Source organism: Zeus faber (assembly GCF_960531495.2).
Source record: "Zeus faber genome assembly, chromosome: 15".
NCBI lineage: Eukaryota > Metazoa > Chordata > Actinopteri > Zeiformes > Zeidae > Zeus > Zeus faber.
This window is the reverse complement of record NC_137194.1, coordinates 4,229,863-4,249,957: the sequence shown is the minus strand read 5'-3', so window position 1 is coordinate 4,249,957 and position 20,095 is coordinate 4,229,863. Positions and strand designations below refer to the sequence as shown.

The 20,095-nt window shown below is 46.0% G+C and overlaps 1 protein-coding gene across 2 annotated transcripts in view; it reads left to right on the top strand.

Annotated features, from left to right (window-relative positions):
- The window catches only part of gnb1a (guanine nucleotide binding protein (G protein), beta polypeptide 1a), a 33,235-nt gene extending 19,134 nt beyond the window's left edge, over nucleotides 1-14,101 (top strand). Inside the window, exons 2-11 of one of the 2 annotated variants that reach the window (XM_080015885.1) lie at nucleotides 3,504-3,610; nucleotides 4,968-5,006; nucleotides 6,268-6,374; nucleotides 8,765-8,828; nucleotides 9,309-9,471; nucleotides 9,969-10,035; nucleotides 10,602-10,803; nucleotides 11,030-11,246; nucleotides 12,370-12,485; nucleotides 13,937-14,101. In XM_080015885.1, coding sequence (XP_079872011.1) covers nucleotides 3,554-3,610; nucleotides 4,968-5,006; nucleotides 6,268-6,374; nucleotides 8,765-8,828; nucleotides 9,309-9,471; nucleotides 9,969-10,035; nucleotides 10,602-10,803; nucleotides 11,030-11,246; nucleotides 12,370-12,476 — 1,023 coding nt within the window. In that variant the 5' untranslated portion in view covers nucleotides 3,504-3,553 and the 3' untranslated portion in view covers nucleotides 12,477-12,485; nucleotides 13,937-14,101. Of the gene's footprint in view, nucleotides 1-3,503; nucleotides 3,611-4,967; nucleotides 5,007-6,267; nucleotides 6,375-8,764; nucleotides 8,829-9,308; nucleotides 9,472-9,968; nucleotides 10,036-10,601; nucleotides 10,804-11,029; nucleotides 11,247-12,369; nucleotides 12,486-13,044 lie in introns of both variants that reach the window. The other variant, XM_080015884.1, reaches the window with a different exon arrangement.
- Nucleotides 14,102-20,095: the final 5,994 nt, after the last annotated feature.

Sequence of the window (20,095 nt, the reverse complement as noted above, 5' to 3'; positions counted from 1 at the left end):
ACAAATATAATATTCTGCAACTGGAAACATACTCTGCTACTACTATACGAGTAATATACTAGTACTATTCTAGGAGTTAACCCTTAAAACAGGATAAATCCTGTGCTAGTTTTTCCGTTGAAGGAAAGTATAGTTTCGCTCGTTGTTACCTGCAGGTGCTCCCCCGCCCAACTGCTCTAAGCGTAGGTGTGCAGCCGCTCTGAGCTTACCACACCCTCGCCCCCACCCCACCCCACTCTTCGCCAAAGGGGTTAATTAGCAGCTCCTCTCCCAATTGTCCTCTGCTTGTTCACTCTCATTAGGCTAATCTGGCTCTGTCCTCCAGCTCGGCCTCCCTCGCTTGTATCCTCCTGTGCGCCAGAACATCTCCCTCCCCTGCCTGCCTCCACCCCCCGCGCTCACATCATAGGGGTGGAGCCTCTCTCTCTCTCTCTCGCGCTCGCTCGCTCTCTCTCTCGGCGTGTCAGCCCATACCTTTCCGCCTTCACTCTCCGGTGGATTCATGTTGTGTCACGCCTACGTTTTCGTACACACCAAATCGGGCCCGCATTATTCCCCCCGTCGAGAAATAACACTTTGTGCCTCCTTGGCTTCGCGGCTCGAACAAACGGAACATTGTGCGTTGTCATTGTGAGCGCGCAGTTGGGGAGGCAGATCTGTTTTGTAACCCTCTACATTGGTATTTCCAAACGTGTGTGTGTGTGTGTGTGTGTGTGTGTGTGTGTGTGTGTGTGTGTGTGTGTGTGTGTGTGTGTGTGTGTGTGTGTGTGTGTGTGTGTGTGTGTGTGTGTGTGTGTGTGTGTGTGTGTGTGTGTGTGTGTGTGTGTGTGGAATCAGATTTCACTCCGCTCTCTCCTTGTCACTGTGTTGCACTGGAGATGTCGGAGCCGATAGGACTGGCTGGAAAATGTGCAGTCTGCTTCCCTCCTCCTCCCCCACTTTCTCTCTAAAAATAGCCGGCTGAGAGAGAGAAGGCAGCAGTGTCGAGCGCTCTATCTGTGGGGCTGCCAGCGGTTTCAGCACTCCCACCACCAGCACGGGGTGGGTGGGTGGGTGGATGGATGGATGGGCCCTCTGAATCACGCCTCTGCCATCAAGCTCGTACACCCTAAAGACAAATATCACACTCATCGCCAAATACAATACTACCTTTTTCAGAGATGTAGTGTTTTCCAGGCACATACTGGCTTGTATTGTGGTCGGTGTTGAGTTTTTTTTTTTTATTATTATTATTTTTTTTTTGGTTTGTTTTTTTTGTTTTTGTTTTTTTTTCTCATCTTCTTGAAGGTGACCTGTCCCGGCATGAAAAACGTCCATCCTTTTTAATTAATAACTGGATTGTATAAGGCCTACATTTTGAGGTCGATGCCGGAATGCCGAAAATGCAATTGCATCACAACACCTTGTCTAAGTATGGCGTGAATATAAACCTGTGTAATCCACTGCATTCTCAAAATAGTTTGAATTCTGTCACTTCAGTGTATCCTTCTCAGTTTGTCAACGTTTGCTCAAGGGCACTATGTATTTAATGTCTGTAGATTCAGAAGTTATCTGACAATGCATGCACAGCTACGGTGTGAGCTCGGTAAAGCTGTTTTGATGTGATGCCAGGGATTCCAGTGGTGCAAACCACTGCTGTTTTGCAACTTACAGATAGTTTTGTGGGAATTCTGAGTTCTGTTTTTGGTGATAGAACAGGCAGTAGCCATGTGGCCGTGTTTTAATACCCTTACTGCGGCGACCGGGCCTAGATCTACTAGCAGATATATTCCTATTTCACCTTTTGGACTAGACGGACTGGGTGCATCAGACTCAAACATGGTTCTGTTTCTCATCTTGATTTGGAAAGCTGATGCGTGCCTACACAGCTTTTGTTGCAGAGGCCGCCAGCGGGTCAATTAAACTGACACGGAGGGCTCATTACAAAGAAGGTGAGAATTAGCCCGCGATATTACCATGAGACATTTTTATCAACAAGATTAGGGGGTTAAGTCGCATTGCTTAGAAGCAGACCCGTTTAGCTGCACCGGCCAATCAGGTGACGGGCAGCCGCTGAGACGTCGGGCGCTTGAAGGATAAGGTCTTCATTGGAAGGGTCTCGACGCTGCGCAGGACAGAGGACCCGCATCCGAGTACGGAAAAAAGAGGGAGGTAAGGTGCTGCTATGCGCACACGTCTCTTGGTCTATTTGCCTGAAAGTTTGTATCGCAGGACCGGCTGCAATTCTATTGATATTTCATTTTTACCTTTTTAAAAAAAATAATAAGAAAGAAAGAAAGAAAGGGCTCCACTTCTTCCCCTTGATGTCTCTGGTGGCAGGACCAGTGTGTTTTAGTGGACATCCTCAGTGGAATTTTAACCTGTTTTTTGTTTTGTTTTGTTTTGTTTTTTTGTGATGGCTGAGAGTGGACCGTTGGGATTGACGGCCATTTTGTAAAGTTAATATCAACAGGCTTGTCCGCAAGTTCCTCATTTATCATTGCAATTGCGAAGTTGGAATATTGCAGCGCTCTGTAGGCGTTGCGTCATTCACCGCCGCTCGTCTCTGTTTGTGCGGCGCACACGCCTCCCGTCCTCTGGAGAGTGAAAGTGTCAGGGCTAAGGGTGTTGCCCAGAGGATTGGGGTCAACGCGATAGCCACTGCTTTTAGGATCATCAGCAGGTTTTGTCTTAAACGGATTTGGCTGGAGAAGCTGAATCAACTGTGTCCCGGGATTACAGAGAGGACATTGGAGGAGAGTTTTTAGAGTCCAGAGGCCAGAGCACCGAGAGCTTCCAGCGCCCGCCCATCGCCCCGGCACCTTTGTCCTCCAGCAACGCCCGCCGGCGCGTCCAGCTGCCCCCTTTGCCTCCCTCACTACCTGCCATTCGAGCCTTTGCTTTGCTGTCTGTCACAGGAGAGGGGGTACGTTGGTTCTCCGCCCTTCGCAGTGGACGGCGTTTATCCGTTCATTTGTTTGTTTATTTATTGCGCTGGCCGTCAAGGACGTCATCGGCTCCTCTGTGGTGGCCAGATGTTTGCCCAAGTGTTTCCGGCGGTTTGGTAGGGGAGAAAACAAATTAAACCTCACTCTGGAAATTAGGATCTTGGCCCAAACTAGCCGCGCAGAGTGCCTGTTGCTAGGTAACCGTTTCAAGCTGGGAAGGACGAGGCTCGAGTTGTTGGCCTTCCATGAATCCCGCCGACTTTTGTCTGGACTCTGCAGATGGGATGGACTGGATTCCAGGAGATCTGTGGATGGAGCTTGTTAGTTCGTGATGTCCTCGCAAACATCTATCAGCGATCTGTTGTGTATACATATCTACAGGCTGAGCCTCCCAAGGCCAAAGTCTGCCACACTTTTCTGTGCCACATGAATCTCTTTATATGACTTTCTTCAAACAATCTCTTTTTTTTGGGGGGGGGGGGTATAAGATTTGTCGGGTGTGTGTTCAGGACATATTTCCACCAAGTGGGGAAAAGACGAGGATTGCGTTGAGCCCGTCCCTCTTGTCTCCCGCAGATCAGCAAGCGTCTAGGCGGCGGAGCGAAGCGCACCATTAGCAGAGAAAAATGAGCGAACTGGACCAGCTACGCCAGGAGGCCGAGCAGCTCAAGAACCAGATCAGAGTAAGTTGGAGGTCCACGGCCGCCCCGCCGTTTTTTTACCTTCCTCTGTTTCTCCGCACGCTGCCTGCGTGGTTGAGCCAATGTCCAAATGCACAGTGTTAATCTCTTCACCCTCTGTGATGTCCAGCGTATCCAATTAATAGTTTTACAAACGGGCTCAGTTTGTTATAAAACATTTTATAAGCATCATGAAGGTGTGTGTGTGTGTGTGTGTGTGTGTGTGTGTGTGTGTGTGTGTGTGTGTGTGTGTGTGTGTGTGTGTGTGTGTGTGTGTGTGTGTGTGTGTGTGTGTGTGTGTGTGTGTGTGTGTGTGTGTGTGTGTGTGTGTGTGTGTGTGATTAAAACGCCCCAAGTCTACATGCAGTCTTTTGTGCTTCCTTAGTTTTCAGGAGGTTAGAGTTTTTGAGATGTTAAAATATGAGGAATCATTAAATACCCAGGATTTCTAAATATGGACATTTTTATTCAACTTTTATGAGTCAAATTTTGAATTTAACGTTTTTTTTTTTTGGTTGTCCATTTTTTTTTTTTTTTTTCAAAGTTTTTATTTTTGAGCTTTTGCTTTTTTTTACCTCTTTGTACACAACCTAATTTAGCTTGTGTTCCTTTGGTCGTTACAGCATTCCGAGTTGTTGTTTTCTTTTAAATAACTGTCGGTGTCCTCGTTAGCTACGTCCTGTGACAGGAGCTAGCTATAGCCTACTGTGGAAGAGTTATGATTTTGCTGCACATTTCTACCTGGATCCAAGCTGGAGAACAGACCTTGAACGCATCCTAGTAAGGCTTACCACTGCTCTCATAGTGATGGGAGTTTAACTGAGGAACACAGTTATTTTTAATCATATGTTGATCTGGAATATTTTATGCATCTTCGGACCATCCAGTTTATTGCACTTTAAATAGAAGATATAATCCATAGTTACTTTCAGACTCTTGGTCCAACAGAAATCATCACCATCCCCGTTGTTAATGAACGTTGCAGAACTAACAGCGACCTGTCACAGTCCGAAAATATATCTATATCTGTGACGCTGCCCAGTACTGTAACCTGCTCCGACACTCCATTCCAGCACGCCAACTATCATTCATCTCAGCAAATCACTGTGCACACAAAGATCCCACTTTGGTCTGAGCGAATGCCCACCGGGGCCCGACTTACTGGGACCTTGAGATGTAAAGTTAATGTCCTGACTCTGTGACTACCATGACGCAGCTCCCTTTGTGATACGCGAGCGGAGGAGTTCAATGGAAGTAGAACATGATCATAAAGCGCGTGTGTGCGCGTGTGCGCGTGTGTGTGTGTGTGTTTCTCTTTGGACATGATGGATTCAGTGAAGTGTGTTTTGGTGTTTTTCAGGATGCCAGGAAAGCGTGCGCGGATGCTACCCTGTCTCAGGTCGGTGACCTCCAAATATTTTCACAATTTCTTTCCTTTACCCTGTTTTCTGTTCTAATCCGGCCCCCCCCCCTCTCCACCTGGTTTCTGGGAAATTTGGCCCAGAGTGTTCCCAGCTAAATCTGTGCCACTTCAAACGTCACAAACATGCAGAACTGTATTTGCAAGTAGAGATGGGTCCGATCCGGTATTGGATACCGGACTGATGTCCCCGATCCGAATTCCATTCCGGTCGGCCTCCTCCAGAATTCAACTCAGCAAATAATGAACCTGCAATGGGCACTTCAAAGCGTGCGCGAATAGGAACCGGCGGTTGGAGTTGGACAAACCGTCAGTGATCGATGCGGCCGTCCAACCGCGTCGGTCCTCAAAATAGCGCCGACGTCAGGATTCCGACGTGTACAATATGCGCCGCCACAGAGCTGCCGGGAGTTGTAGTTCTGTTGGTGCGGCGCCACACTGAAACTAATCACAGGGTGAGGATTAAAAACTACACAGATATGTCCTTGGGTTTAAAGCCAAAATAATCCCAAACAGGGGATTGTGTTCTTTTTCGCAGCGAGCTCTTCTGTCATTGCATTCGCTAAAAATCCTCGTTCAACCCGAGTGGCCTCGCCTGCCACACCATAGACGCCGCGTTTGGCCGCTTCGGCCCGTTGCGGAGATAAATCAACGTCGCCGCCATATTGGAACGGACAAGACCGGCCTGCAAACAGATACAAGTCAACACGGGAGCTCCGTTTTTTTCTGGCTAAAAAGCACAAAGCGTTTACATTTCTCAACCGATTTCAACTTGAGACGTTTTTATATTCAAGGATTTATGATCTACATGCAGTAGGAAAAAGGTTGTTTTTTTTTTTGTTTGTTTTTTTTACTCCACGTAGACAAAAAGAGCTCCAGTATCGGAATCAGATCTGGGGGGGAAAAGCGGATTGTTTTCATCCCTATTTCCCAGCTGGTAGGCAGGCTCAAACTGACGAAACGGGGCAGCCTTGCGATTTTGATCTTGCAACACAAGAGCTAATTTCCATAATTAAAAGGTTGGTTTTTTTTAATGCAACTTATAACAAAATTCACCGCACACCTGGGGAGCTATTTGAAAAAAAACTGTCCTAAATAATTGACACTAAAACAAGTTGTCGACTGAAATGGTGGTTTTATTCTCTCACCTGCTAAGGCGCCGCTCTCAGTCTAAGTTGAAAGTTTGTGTTTGTGCATCTTTAAAGTAACTGTCGCTGTTTTCTCTTTCTCCTTTTCTCAGATCACAGCTAACATTGACCCTGTTGGCCGAATTCAGATGCGCACCAGACGGACGCTGAGGGGGCATCTGGCCAAAATCTATGCCATGCACTGGGGCACCGACTCGAGGTAATCTCATTCAGCTCCAACGTCCATTTATAAATAATTCAGTCCCGCCCCGCCCCTCCACCAAGTCCAGGAAGTGGATGTTTGAGGTCTCTCTCTCTCTCTCTCTGTCTCTCTGTCTCTCTCTCTCTGTCTCTCTGTCTCTCTGTCTCTCTGTCTCTCTCTCTCTCTCTGTCTCTCTGTCTCTCTGTCTCTCTCTCTCTCTTTCTCTCTCTCTCTGTCTCTCTCTCTCTCTCTCTCTCTCTCTCTCTCTCTCTCTCTCTCTCTCTCTCCATTGACTTCTTATTTGTCATTGATAAACCAAGACCTCTCACAAAAGGTGAGAGGTCGTCCCCCCCCGGCAGTGCATGCCAATCTGTGGGCAGCGGGCGCAGGTAAATAAATCTACTGGGGAGTGCGTTTATGTCCGATGTGTAGTGTTTGTACACACAAACACTACACAAGTGGTAGTATGTGGGTAGGGAAAATAATCAAAATAGAGTGGTCCCATGTGTGTGCCGAGGCGCAGGAGACAAAGCAGATGGGCACGCTGTCCATTTTTTTTTATTTTTTTTTTATTTTTTAATATATATTTTCCCTTCACCAGAGAACCGTCCCGAGAGGTAGTGGCTCATTCTACCCCGCCCGACTCACCGCAGCCACCGGCAAACTAATGACCCTAGCTAGCTCAGGTGTGCCCTCGCCAACAGATACGGCAAAACACTAATGCCAAAACCAGCTACTTATTAGGAGCATCTGTCAGTGGAGCAGTTAATAAGTGTAATAGTTGAATCCATGGAGAAACCTGTCCTCTGGTTCATCCTGGTGTTTAAAAAGACGCCTCGATGACCTCAGCTTGTTACGACAATCAACATGGAATGATAGAGCTCCCAGGTCAGGTGTCAGGTCAAATCTCCCTTTTTTTTTTTTTATGTTTTTACCATCTATTAAATTGAAAGCAGAGCTCCAGTTGGCAAGGGGCGTTCCATTTCATTTGGAGGTCAGGATTTTCTGCAAACCCCCTGCAGAATAGTGGAGCACCAAAGGTCCAGGATGTGGTAGTTTGTTTCTAGACTACGAGCCTAAGAGGACCGACACAGTCAGCTTTTGAAACCATAACGCTCACAAACCGCACAGAGTAGATGGAGTTTTAACCACACCCCTAAACTGAAAGGATCAAGTGTACTCAAGATACTTAATCTTCATATTGGCCTATTTTTTCTTTTTCCTCTATCCATTGTTCAGCCTCAGTCCTTTTTTTTTTTTTTTTTCCTCTCCCCGCCCAAAAGCCACAATCGCTGATGTAGTAGTGTAATGTAAGCAAAGTAAAGCAAACTAGACTTCTAATCAGTGAATGTAGCTGAAATGCAGCCCTAATCTATCAAGGAGAAAGCCAAGTAATTCCACTCTGGCTTTATTGCGATGCGTTTGGAAAGTTCGATAATGCATTACAATCTCCACTAAGCATCTTACTCGGCCCGAAACGGGTGGAGAGAGAGCGACTGTTTTGAAAACCCAACATCAGTAGCCATTTGCATTTTTAACTGAGGGGAACATCATTTAGGACATGCTGTACTTTAGTTTTCATACATTTAGTCAATGGTGTGTGTGTGTGTGTGTGTGTGTGTGTGTGTGTGTGTGTGTGTGTGTGTGTGTGTGTGTGTGTGTGTGTGTGTGTGTGTGTGTGTGTGTGTGTGTGTGTGTGTGTGTGTGTGTGTGTGTGTGTGTCAACTTCACCCCACACAAGACGGCTCTTTTCACAGCTGCCTGATGTACTTATAGGACCCCCTCCCATGTGTCCCAGGTGACATCACAACCTCTCCCCCAGTACCTGAAGAACAGAATATCTCACCCAGCACTTCCTGGTCCCAACCACAGCCCCGTAGCTCGGCAGGTGGAATTTTGCCTTTGTAGCCGGATGGCTCCCTTGTTGTGTGTGTTCTGGTGCGCCGGGCCCCTGGCGCGCATGCGTGGGCCCTTCGGGTAGTTAAGATTCGCGTACTCCCAGCAGGCCCCTCGGGGATCCGCCGCGGCCCCGGCGTCAGTGCTTCTTATCCTGCTCCTGTGTGCCTTGGGAGCCCGTCGCTGTGGTTACTCTTGTTGAACTCGCCCAGATAAGTGAGCCGCCCCACCGGCACCTGGGCAGCGTCGAGAACAAAAACAAAAAAATTAAAAATAGACATTTTTGCCGACGCCCCGGGAGGTCGGAGCCGGTACTTACAAAGCCTAATCCTGGACTACAATGTTTGTCATCCTCATCTGAAAAATGTTCCCAACCCAGAGTGACGCAGGGTTAATTTGTACAACATTTATGAGTACTCATGTCAGGTGTGTGATGTGTTCACTTTGAGTGTATGTTTTAATTTTATCTTGCTTATTACTTTTCATCAATTGGTCTTTTTTCTTTCCGTTAGGCTTTTGGTCAGCGCCTCCCAGGATGGCAAGCTCATTATTTGGGACAGCTATACCACAAACAAGGTAAGGCCATCCTCATGACATCACCTTCGGTCTCAGTTGAGTTATTCTGACGTGTAGGTACTTGTTACTTAGGTAATGACTGGCGCTCTGTGCCGGGCCTGCCAAAAATTCTCCTCAGGATGATCATTGATTTTGCGGCAATCGCTTCCATTTTCACGACGCGCGGAAGGGCCCTGAACAGCAAACTGAATCTTGAGCCGAACTAACTAAATAAATAAATAAATAAATAAATAAATAAATAAATAGATAGATGGCGTCACATAACCCATGGAGAAGGCAGAGCTGTTCCAATTCTGTTGACTTTGTGACAGTTACGCCGGTTGACACCAGGCCTGTCGCACCGTTTCCCAATGTGCTGGAAGCAGGAGTCCCGTGTGTGGCGTGTGCGTGCGCGTGTGCGTGTGCTTGTCTCGTTTCCGTGTGCGCCGGTGTTTGTTTCGCGGCCCGCGCTCGTCACCGACAGTGCTCCGCCCCGTCCAGGTCCACGCCATCCCGCTGCGCTCCTCCTGGGTGATGACGTGCGCCTACGCTCCCTCCGGAAACTACGTGGCCTGCGGAGGCCTGGACAACATCTGCTCAATCTACAACCTGAAGACCCGCGAGGGCAACGTGCGCGTCAGCCGCGAGCTGGCCGGACACACAGGTGAGGGGCGCAGGCCAATGCAAACGCGGCCGCGGTCGCCCGGGATCCCGGCGGCGGCGGACCGCCCGTCTCCCGGTTCTGTTCTCCGGCGGGGGGGGGGGGGGGGGGGTTGTCACATGATGCAGAAAGCATGTCGGCACTTCAGCTCTAGTTCCCACGGTTAAGGGTGGGGTTGGGGGGGGGGAATCATCTCACCGAGCTGGTGAAGAAGAGTATGCGGCGCAAATGGGTGGGTGAAGAGATGCCTTCGAGCTTTCCCCATTTCTGGCGCCGGGGTAGTTTGATCACATGCCCCGGCGTGCTCCGCGCCCCCCACACCCACACACACACACACACACACACACACACACACACACACACACACAGAGCTACTCAAATTGAAACTCTGTCTTGCCCCCCCACTCCCACCGTGCCCACTTTGTGGCTCCACCGGCGTCCGTCCGCCCCCCCCCCCCCCCGCCTCTCATAAAGTTGACTGCGGTTGTGACTCCTGCCAGGTTACCTGTCCTGCTGTCGCTTCCTGGATGACAACCAGATCGTCACCAGCTCTGGAGACACCACCTGGTGAGTACCGGCACTGCAGCCGGGGTGTTGTCCTCAACGCACCCAAGCGGTGTTTCACTTTGGTGTTTGAGGATGTGGAGGATGTGGCCGCCGGCGACGTCTTGGTTTAACAAAAAAATCGTTTCGTGATTTGGAAATGACATGGAGCGCGTGGATATGCTTTTTGCCATCGTGTTCTGAGATATTTAAACATTACTACTTAAACCAAATGGCTTGATATGGTTCTCTTCTTACAAGCTGCTCGACCAGATCATTTGTACCGTTTGTGGTTTTATTTTCCTAAATCGTTCCCGATCCAACCAGCCTCACCTATGCTTCTATTTGGGCTGGAGGTAAAGAAAAGGGAAGTCCATTTGGATTATTATTTTTTAATTAATTTAAAAAAAAAATTGTCTAAACTTTAGAGTTATTGTTTTTGTCAACGGGCAGCGACAACCAAGAGGTTAGTTGGACTTGACTCACTCCATTTAAAATGAGTCTTAACCAGAAAGATCCGCCCGGAGCGGCGCTAATATTCCCCAAACGTCGCCGCTGTGTCGCTCACCGCCCGGTGTCGCCCGACCTAGTGCCCTCTGGGACATCGAGACCAGTCAGCAGACGACCACGTTCGCCGGACACACCGGTGACGTCATGAGCCTGTCCCTGGCGCCGGACACCAGGCTGTTTGTGTCCGGAGCCTGCGACGCCTCCGCCAAGCTGTGGGACGTCAGAGAAGGAATGTGTCGACAGACCTTCACGGGCCACGAGTCCGACATCAACGCCATCTGCGTAAGGCCGCCAGCGCACGCACACACACACGCACACACACACACACGCTGCATATTATTCCACCGGCGCTGACGCAGTCGTGACGATGGTGGCATCCATACCCCTTTTGGCACCCGTCCAAATGTAACTAAATGACAACCAGAGAAACACATGATCCTACTGTCACTGAATAAAAGCAGAGCTAGGGCACGGATCCAGTAAACAACCCCCCCCTCCTCTCCCACAGTTCTTCCCCAACGGCAACGCCTTCGCCACCGGCTCGGACGACGCCACCTGCCGGCTGTTTGACCTGCGCGCCGACCAGGAGCTGATGGTCTACTCCCACGACAACATCATCTGCGGCATCACCTCGGTGGCGTTCTCCAAGAGCGGCCGCCTGCTGCTGGCCGGCTACGACGACTTCAACTGCAACGTCTGGGACACCCTCAAGGCCGACCGTGCGGGTGAGCCGGCGGGGTTTGTTGGAGCACTATGCAGACGTCAATATTTTGGCAAATGGAACAATTTCTAACGAGACGACGTGCAGCGAGTCCAGGAGGAAATCTAAACAGGTCACCTTTTTGTTTTAATTTTTTATTCTAAGGCGAAACAACTTAAAATGAACAAGTGACGATCGGGGGAGAACCGGGTTTCTCCACCAAAATGAAATTGCGTCCTTCGCGGCGACACTCGACCACGCCCTCGTATCCGTGCCCCTCTGTGACGATGAGCAATCTCCACTTCCGCCCACGGTGGTGGAGGTGGTGGCTGCCCCCTCTTGTGTTCACAGATAGTTATTACCTTTGTATCTCTTTTTTTTTTTTTTTTTTTTTTTTTTTTTTTTTTTTTTTGTTTCCATTATCGTCCGCCACCCCTGCCCCGCCCTACTTGCGAACAGCGCCAAATGATTCAGTACAACATACACCGCCGAGGACACACCCTGGTGGGCCACGCCCAGAAATCATCAGAGAGATGATTCCCATCCAGGCTTTGAAAATTGGCGGGAAGAAGTTTTTAGGATCTTAATTAGTCTCATGGAGATTGGGGCGGGGTGTATTACAGTACCGTTGTTGGCGTTATAAAGCCTGCAACTGTAATAATAACGTTGTTTTTATTTTTTATTTTTTATCCCTCTGATTTGAATGTCCTTTATATATAACGTCCGAAAACTGCTTTCAAAGTCATAAACTTTGAAGTATATGCCGATACAGAGTTGAATTCATTATTCATACGGACCAACAGAACAGTCAGTTGTCAGTTTGGGGTCATTGGGATGCAGCGACGATTATTATTATTAAAATTCTATTATTAATATATTACTATTTAATTTATTATATTATTATTTTATTTTATTATTTTATTATTATAATATTTTTTTATTATTTTTTTTTTATTGTGATATCATAATTATATTATTATTATTATAATTAAGCGTCATTAGACCCGTGAACCTTGGTCCGTCCCCTTCTGATCCACATGTATTTCATGTGGATTTTGGTTTTACACTTTAATTTGCTTGGATTCTCGGCTCCGCGGCCAGTGTCGTTTGAAGGTTGAGTGACGTGTGACGGTGCCCTCCCTCCGCAGGTGTCCTGGCCGGCCACGACAACCGCGTGAGCTGCCTGGGCGTGACCGACGACGGCATGGCGGTGGCGACGGGGTCCTGGGACAGCTTCCTGAAGATCTGGAACTAGAGTCTGAAGGTGAGTGTCCGGCGGAAGGAGGCGGCCGCGCCCCGGTTCTGGAGCCTCTCCGGCGTCCAGGCGACCGGGGACCGTTGTCTCACAGGACGCCGCCGCCGTTGTCCCGAGCGACGCCGTCTTCTATTCGCGTCATCGCGGAGCGGCTTGGCCACGTCTCCCAAAAGGTAGCGGCTCCATGATCCTAGGATGTTGGTAGTTCCACATTGAACCGTTCTCGATAACCACGAGAGAACCAAAATCTGATCCCGGAAATCGGCGAAACAGTTAATCATCAGTGTGAGTCCTGAGCAGTTTAATCATAATCAGCTTGGATCATGGATGTCATAACCAAATCCTGCGGCGGTGCCATATTATTATTTTCTACCGTAGCCTCCCCTTTGCCTCGATGTTCACGCGGTAGAGAGCCGACCCCGGTGGTGCTCCGGTGCGGGCGCGGCAACGGCGTCTCCCGCCCTCGACCCGATTGTGACGAGAGCGGGCGTGCGCCGCGTCACCGGCTGGGGTGCGTGTCGGTGGTTTTGGCCCGACGCCGGTAACGACTGACTCCCTTCCTTTGCAGACGCCATCCGGACTCAACCAGTCGAGCAGGAGAGCATTCCAACTTTACAATGTTAGATTTTATTGCATATCCAATCTTCTCAAAAAACACCATGATACTGACTCCAAACGACCACCCCTCCCCCCACCTCCGCCTCCGCCTCCACCTCCACCTCCACCCCCAAAAAGAAAACTACCAAGGGCAAAAATTATTTTTCTCCTTCTCATTTAAAAGAGCACAATATTCTATCACTCACTCGGCTTAAAAGAAAATGAAAAATGAAGTAAAAAAAAAATAAAAATAAAAATAATAATAAAACGTATAAAAAAAATAAAAATTAAAATAAAATAAAAAATAAAAAAAGAAACATCTAGGAATTGAATGGTTTGATAAATGGAATTGAGGAGGAAATAATATATCTGGTTCCTCCCCAGGACCATAGTCTGGTATTGTAGTCAACGATAATATAAGACACTCGCTCTGTCCCCGCCCCCAGCCCCGCCCTACAAGCGTGTCCCACGTCCTCCGTACACACAAGTCGGTGATTTGACTCTTAAATATTTTATTTTTAATTTTCCCCCATTTTTTTTTTTTTTTTTTTTTTGCTGCCCGTGTTTTTAAATCATTTACGAATCATTTTTCGTGTTTCACAGAAGTAGACCCGAGAGCTCTTTTCGGTTCAACATTTAAATCGCACGGATCAAAGAAAACGTTTGTTTTCTCCGCTAGCCATGACGCCTTTTTTTTTTTTGTTGTTTTTTTGTTTTTTTTTTGTTTTTTTTGGAACAATGTTGGCAGATCCACGGATAACAACGGTGAAACTTTGAAGACTTTTTTCCTTTTTGTTTTTTGTTTTTTTTTGTTTTTTTATTATTATTATTATGATCTTTTTCCTCTTCTACCCCAAATCCAGTTTGGTCCCAGCGGAGGGGGGTTGAGCTTTAAACGAGGAGCTGGACGTGACGTCACCTCCTGGATGTCAAGTCCTCCCGTACTTTGGACTTTTGTTTATTATTATTTTTTTTTTGATTTTATTTTTTTTTTGTCTTTTTTCTCTTCCCCATCCAGTCCACGAATCTTTGTTTGCACAAAAAAATGTTTTTTGCATATATATATATATATATATATATATATATATATATATATATATATATATATATATATATATATATATATATATATATATATGCAAACGTTTAAAGAGAAAAGTAAACTGACCAAGCACACACCGTTTGTGGTAACAAACGCTTGTTTTTAAAACGATTAAAAAAAGGAAAAAAAAGTCACAAAAAGAAGCATTTGAAACTTTCTTTCTTTCACCTTTTTTTTTTTTTTTTGTTTTGTTTTGTTTTTTTCTCGTCTGGCGACAATGTAGAATAATTAAATGAAGATTAACCCTCCGCTGATATTATTCTTTCGTTATTTCCTCCCCCCCCCCCCCCCCCCTCCTCCTCCTCCTCCTTCCCATTGAGCGTGGTCGGGGCTGGTGACATGATTCGGGCGGGGTCAGGGAGTTTTTCCGTTCAAACAGAGGTGCCCATTCCGCGCTTGGAAAAACGCAGTTACTACTCTGTGAATGACATGTTGTATAAATCAATGTTTGAAAATAATGATATTGAAACTTTTTAAGTTAAAAAAAACAAAAAAAAAGATTTTGGTTGTCTGCCATGGGTGGGTTAACTCTTAGAATCGCATGCTGTAGAATTGCTTAAAAAAAAAAAAAAAAAAAAAAAAGGTGCATATGGAATTAAGTCCTTTGATGTTTTTCTTTAAGAAAATAACCTGTTGAATATATCATCATTACAATGGTATTTATATCGGGTTTATTTGAATTTGTATTCTTTATTTTTTTTGTTTTTCCCTCTTTTTTTTTTTTTTTTTTTTTTTTTGTTCTTTGCTACTCTGTGCATACACCATTCAATTCAAATGTCCAAGCTATGCACTCGAGAAGCAAGCGCCGCGACACAAAACGGTTACTCGGTCCATATTTGGGAGGGATTCCGCAAATTTAAGAAGTACAGCGAACATTTTGAACCGCGCGCGCGTGCGCACACACACACACACACACACTCACACTCACACACACACCCTCACACTCACACACACACACACACACACGAGCATACACGAACCGAAACGGAACAAATAAAAAAAAAAAAATTCATTCCTTCTGTAGCAAAACGACAAAGAAAAAAATTCCACTTACGAAGAAAAAGAAGCATTTTATAACAAACAGGTTTTTTTCTGTCCTTTAATAATAAAAAAATGGAAAAAAAAAATACTTGCAGCATCTGAACGGCAGAAGTTTCTGTGGTTCCTTTCTCCTTGTAAACAGACGCTCTTTCTTTAGCAGTAGTGGCATTTCTTTTCCATTCTGGTTTTTCCTTTGTTTTTTTGGTTTTTTTTTTGTTTTGTTTTGTTTTTTTTCCCCTCTGCGACATTATGTACAAAAAAAAATGTGCTGTAATTGTGCGTTAGGCCTGGAGTTGGCAAAAAAATGAAATAAAAACTATTAAAAATTACTTAATTCCCTTTCCTTTTCTCTTTCTCCATGAAATAACTGTAGAGCTCTGCACCCCCACTGTCCCCTCTCCACCTTTTGTATTTAATTTTAAAGTCAGTCAGTGTACAACCGAAAGCTGGATGCAAGATAGAAACTATATTAAAATGTACTGTTATTTAAGATGTAATAAAAGCAGTTTGAGATGACCTGCCGTGTCGAGTGTCATTGACTTTGAACGGTTTTGGCTGAAGTTAGAACGTTAAAAAAAAAAACACAAAAAAAATATTTTATTTATTTATTTTTTATTTTTTGTCATTAAATTCAAGTCGAATAAACAATTTTTATCCACTTTTGTGTCAGCGCGGACTTCCTGTGGCTGGCGTGCCTGGAGTTTCACTCAGGACGCGTGGACGCCATGGTGCGGCGCAGGGGTCGGACGGACGGACGTTGGGGAGTAGAACGACCTTCTCCGCCCAAAAAACCACCGGCAGGCGGGACGCCGGGCCGTACGCCGCTCGCAGGCGGCGACAAACGGAATTAACGCGATTGTTTTTAAATATGTGTGGGGGGTTTTTTTTTTCATTGTTTCCGGTGGCGACCGCAAAGCGAACGGCATTTCACTGGAGTTGTTTGTAAATGAAGGCGGTGAAGAGCGGGCGGGGTCGGCGTTGAGGTGCATCGTTGTCAGGAAAGAAGCTTTTAAGGTGGTGGTCGTACGTGGCAAGTGCACAGCAACCACTCATAATGGATCTCCACATCAATAATTGAACCTGTGCGTAGCATCACATTTTTGATATTCTGAATATTTTTATATATTTGACTATTTATCATTTTGTAGTTTTCAGCTGTATATTTGGCCCATTTTATTAAACTTTTTATTCTATTTTTATTTTATTATTTTTTGACACGTTAATAGTAGAGATGCGCCAATCCTCACTGTGACTTATTCCTCCGATATGTAAATGTGTTGGCGGAATAAACTCCTTCTGATTATGGTTTGACAAAATGGAATCATTGAAGACATGTATTATATATCTGTTGGTTATGTATGGAAACACTCCTTAATATTGGGCTGGTTTCATTAATCATGCCTGTTGCATTGTTGGACTTTTGGTTTGGTTTCATTGTTTTCTTATATATTTTTTTGCTATCCTAAATCTGAATCATAGCGAGATGCAATCATAATTATAACATGTCTCACTCATTATCTGATCATTCTGACTTATTAATTAGATCTGTATATTATGATAAAAAAAAAGATCATGGTTTATTATTCATAATATTTAACTTAACATATTTTTGCTTTATTTTCCTGGATAGTCACCGGACAATTTATATACGGTGTACTTCATCAGGAACACCTGTACAGCGAACACCTACTTATTCATGCAGGTATGTAAAAAGCCAATCGTGAGGCAGCAGTGCAACGCATCACATCCTGCAGCTTCAGTTCATGTCCACATCAACCATCAGAACGGGAAATCAATCTCAGACACCTGTGATAATTAGTTTGCCAGGTGAGCCCAATTCAAGGAAAACTACTCAAGAAGGACGTTCCACATTATTAAGCAGCCACAGGTTTCAAGCAACATGGGAAAGAAAAAGGATCTCTCTGCTGCCGAAAAGCCTCAAATATTGTAGTGCAATGCCTTGGACAAGGGATGAAAACATACCTTGAAAACATTAGATATTTCATGAAAACTTAAGCGTGATCATCGCACTGTGAAGAGATTTGTGGCTGACTCAGAGCACAGACGGGTTGGTGCAGATAAAGGCAGAATGAGGAAGCTTTCTGCCAGACAAATTCATCCGATTTAAAAGAGCAGCTGCTAAAATGCCGTTACAAAGCAACAAACAGGTATTTGAAGCTGCTGGTGCATCTGGAGTCCCACCAACCTCAAGGTGTAGGATCCTGCAGAGGCTTGCAGTTGTGCATAAACCTACTATTGCCACCCCCCCCAAACCAATGCTCACAAAAGCAGAAACGGTTGCAGGGGGCCCCGAAATACATGAAGACTCATTTTCAAACAGTCTTGTTTACTGATGAGTGCCGTGCAACCCTGGATGGTGCAGATGGATGGAGTAGTGGATGGTTGGTGGATGGCCACCATGTCCCAACAAGGCTGCCACGTCAGCAAGGAGGTGGCGGAGTCATGTTTTGGGCTGGAATCATGGGGAGAGCGCTGGTTGGCCCCTTTAGGCCCCCTGAAGGTGTGAAAATGACCTCTGCAAAGTATATAGAGTTTGTGACTGAGCACTTTCTTTCACGGTACAAAAAGAAGAACCGGGCCGTCCGTAGCAAAATCATCTTCATGCCTGACAATGCACCATCTCATGCTGCAAAGAATACCTCTGTGTCATTGGCTGCTATGGGCATAAAAGCAGAGAAACTCATGGTGTGGCCCCCATCCTCCCCTGACCTCCACCCTATTGAGAACCTTTGGAGCATCCCCAAGTAAAAGATCTATGAGGGTGGAGGCAGTTGGCATCAAAACAGCAGCTCTGGGAGGCTGTTCTGACGTCCTGCAAAGAAATTCAAGCAGAAACTCTCCAAAAACTCACAAGTTCAATGGAGGCAAGAATAGTGAAGGTGATATGAAAGAAGGCTCCTATGTTGACATGGAACTTGGCCTGTTCAGATGTTTTTGATTGAAATAGTCTTTGATTTCAGTACATATGGCCTGCTAATGCTGCACATTCAACAAATGACCATTTTCAGTTCTTAACAACCTCTAAAATGTTTTGAAACTCTGTTGTGCATAATAATTTGGAAAAGTGCATTTTGAGTTTTTTTTATTTTTGATAGAAATACTTGCATAATAATTTGGAACACAGTGTATTTTCTCGGCACACTTTGGGTTTTTATACCAATCAATCACGGCTTGAATGCCACAGAATATTCGAGCATTGTTGCCGACCATGCGCATCCCTTCCTGGCCACGCCCATTTTCTAACAGCTGCTTCCAGCGTGATGAAGCGCCGTGTCACAAAGCAGAAAGAGTCTCCGTCACCGGATCAGAACCTTTGGGATGTGGCGGAACAGGAGCCGTGATGGAATCATGTTGAAGAGAACGTTTCCAACGTGTGTGTGTGTGTGTGTGTGAGCAAAGAATCGTTATTTGTCACACGAGACACACACACACACACACACTACAACACACACTACAACACACACTTTGGATGCTGCTGGTGAAATGGTTTCTCTGCATTTAACCATCCTGGCTTGTCCTTGTGTGAGAGTGAGTGTTTGTGTGTGTGTGTGCGAGAGTGTGTGTGTGTGTGCGAGAGTGTGTGTGTGTGTGTGTGTGTGTGTGCGAGAGTGTGTGTGTGTGTGCGAGAGTGTGTTTGTGTGTGTGTGTGTGCGAGAGTGTGTGTGTGTGTGAGTGTGTGTGTGACTGTGTGTGTGTGTGTGTGTGTGTGAGTGTGTGTGAGAGAGTGTGTGTGAGTGTGTGTGTGTGTGTGCGTGACAGTGTTTGTGTGTGTGTGTGTGTGAGTGAGTGAGTGTATGTGTGAGACTGTGTGTGTGTGACTGTGTGAGAGTGTGTGTGTGTGTGTGTGTGAGAGAGTGTGTGAGTGTGTGTGTGTGTGTGAGAGAGTGTGTGTGAGTGTGTGTGTGTGTGTGTGAGAGAGTGTGTGTGAGTGTGTGTGTGTGTGTGTGTGTGTGTGACTGTGTGTGAGTGTGTGAGTGTGTGTGTGTGTGTGTGAGAGAGTGTGTGTGAGTGTGTGTGTGTGTGTGTGTGTGTGTGTGTGTGTGAGAGAGTGTTTGTGTGTGTGTGTGAGTGAGTGAGTGTATGTGTGAGACTGTGTGTGTGTGAGAGATATAAACAGAACATTTACATGAGTTGTGGAACCGTCTTAATGACGTCATCACAACGCTCCACGGGAACCGCCCACGAAGTGAATTTCCCATTAATTAATTCATTAATTCATTCATCCATTCACTCCTTTGACGTTTCAGAAAACACTTAAATAAAGAGTTTCAAGCCTGGAACCAGGAAAACCAACTACCACATGAATCGTGACCATTAAACATTTACAAACAAAAAAAAAAATAATAATAATGATTGAAAAACGGGGGGAAAAAAGGCAAGGTTACAAGACGGTGTACATAATTATTTTGAGAAGTGAAGGAACTACCCATCCCATAATCCATTGCGAATGAGTCCTCTCCAACGACTTCCAACCTTAGATAGTTGAGCGCTTCTTCTTGAATTCAACCTTTGTGGTTATGATCGTGTTTGTATTGTTAATAACAGTGTTGAAACCACGGAACGTGAAGGATCGTAGAGCTCTGCGGTCACGGCAACTCGCTCACCCGCCGACGGTGACGTAAAACCGTCGTAAAACCCCGAGGTTTTCATTTCCACGGCAACGGCGGGCTCCACCAATCAGAGACGCCGCCGTAACACCGTAGGATTGTGGGCAGTGTAGTACTTCTCCATCGCATCGGGAATAAAACATGGAAACAAGGTTGACGTCATAGGGACTCGTGGCTTCGGGAGCCTGCGCCGTCGTTTCAACGTCTCGTAGCTCGTGGCGAGTCAACCTGGGGCGGTCGCCACGTGACGC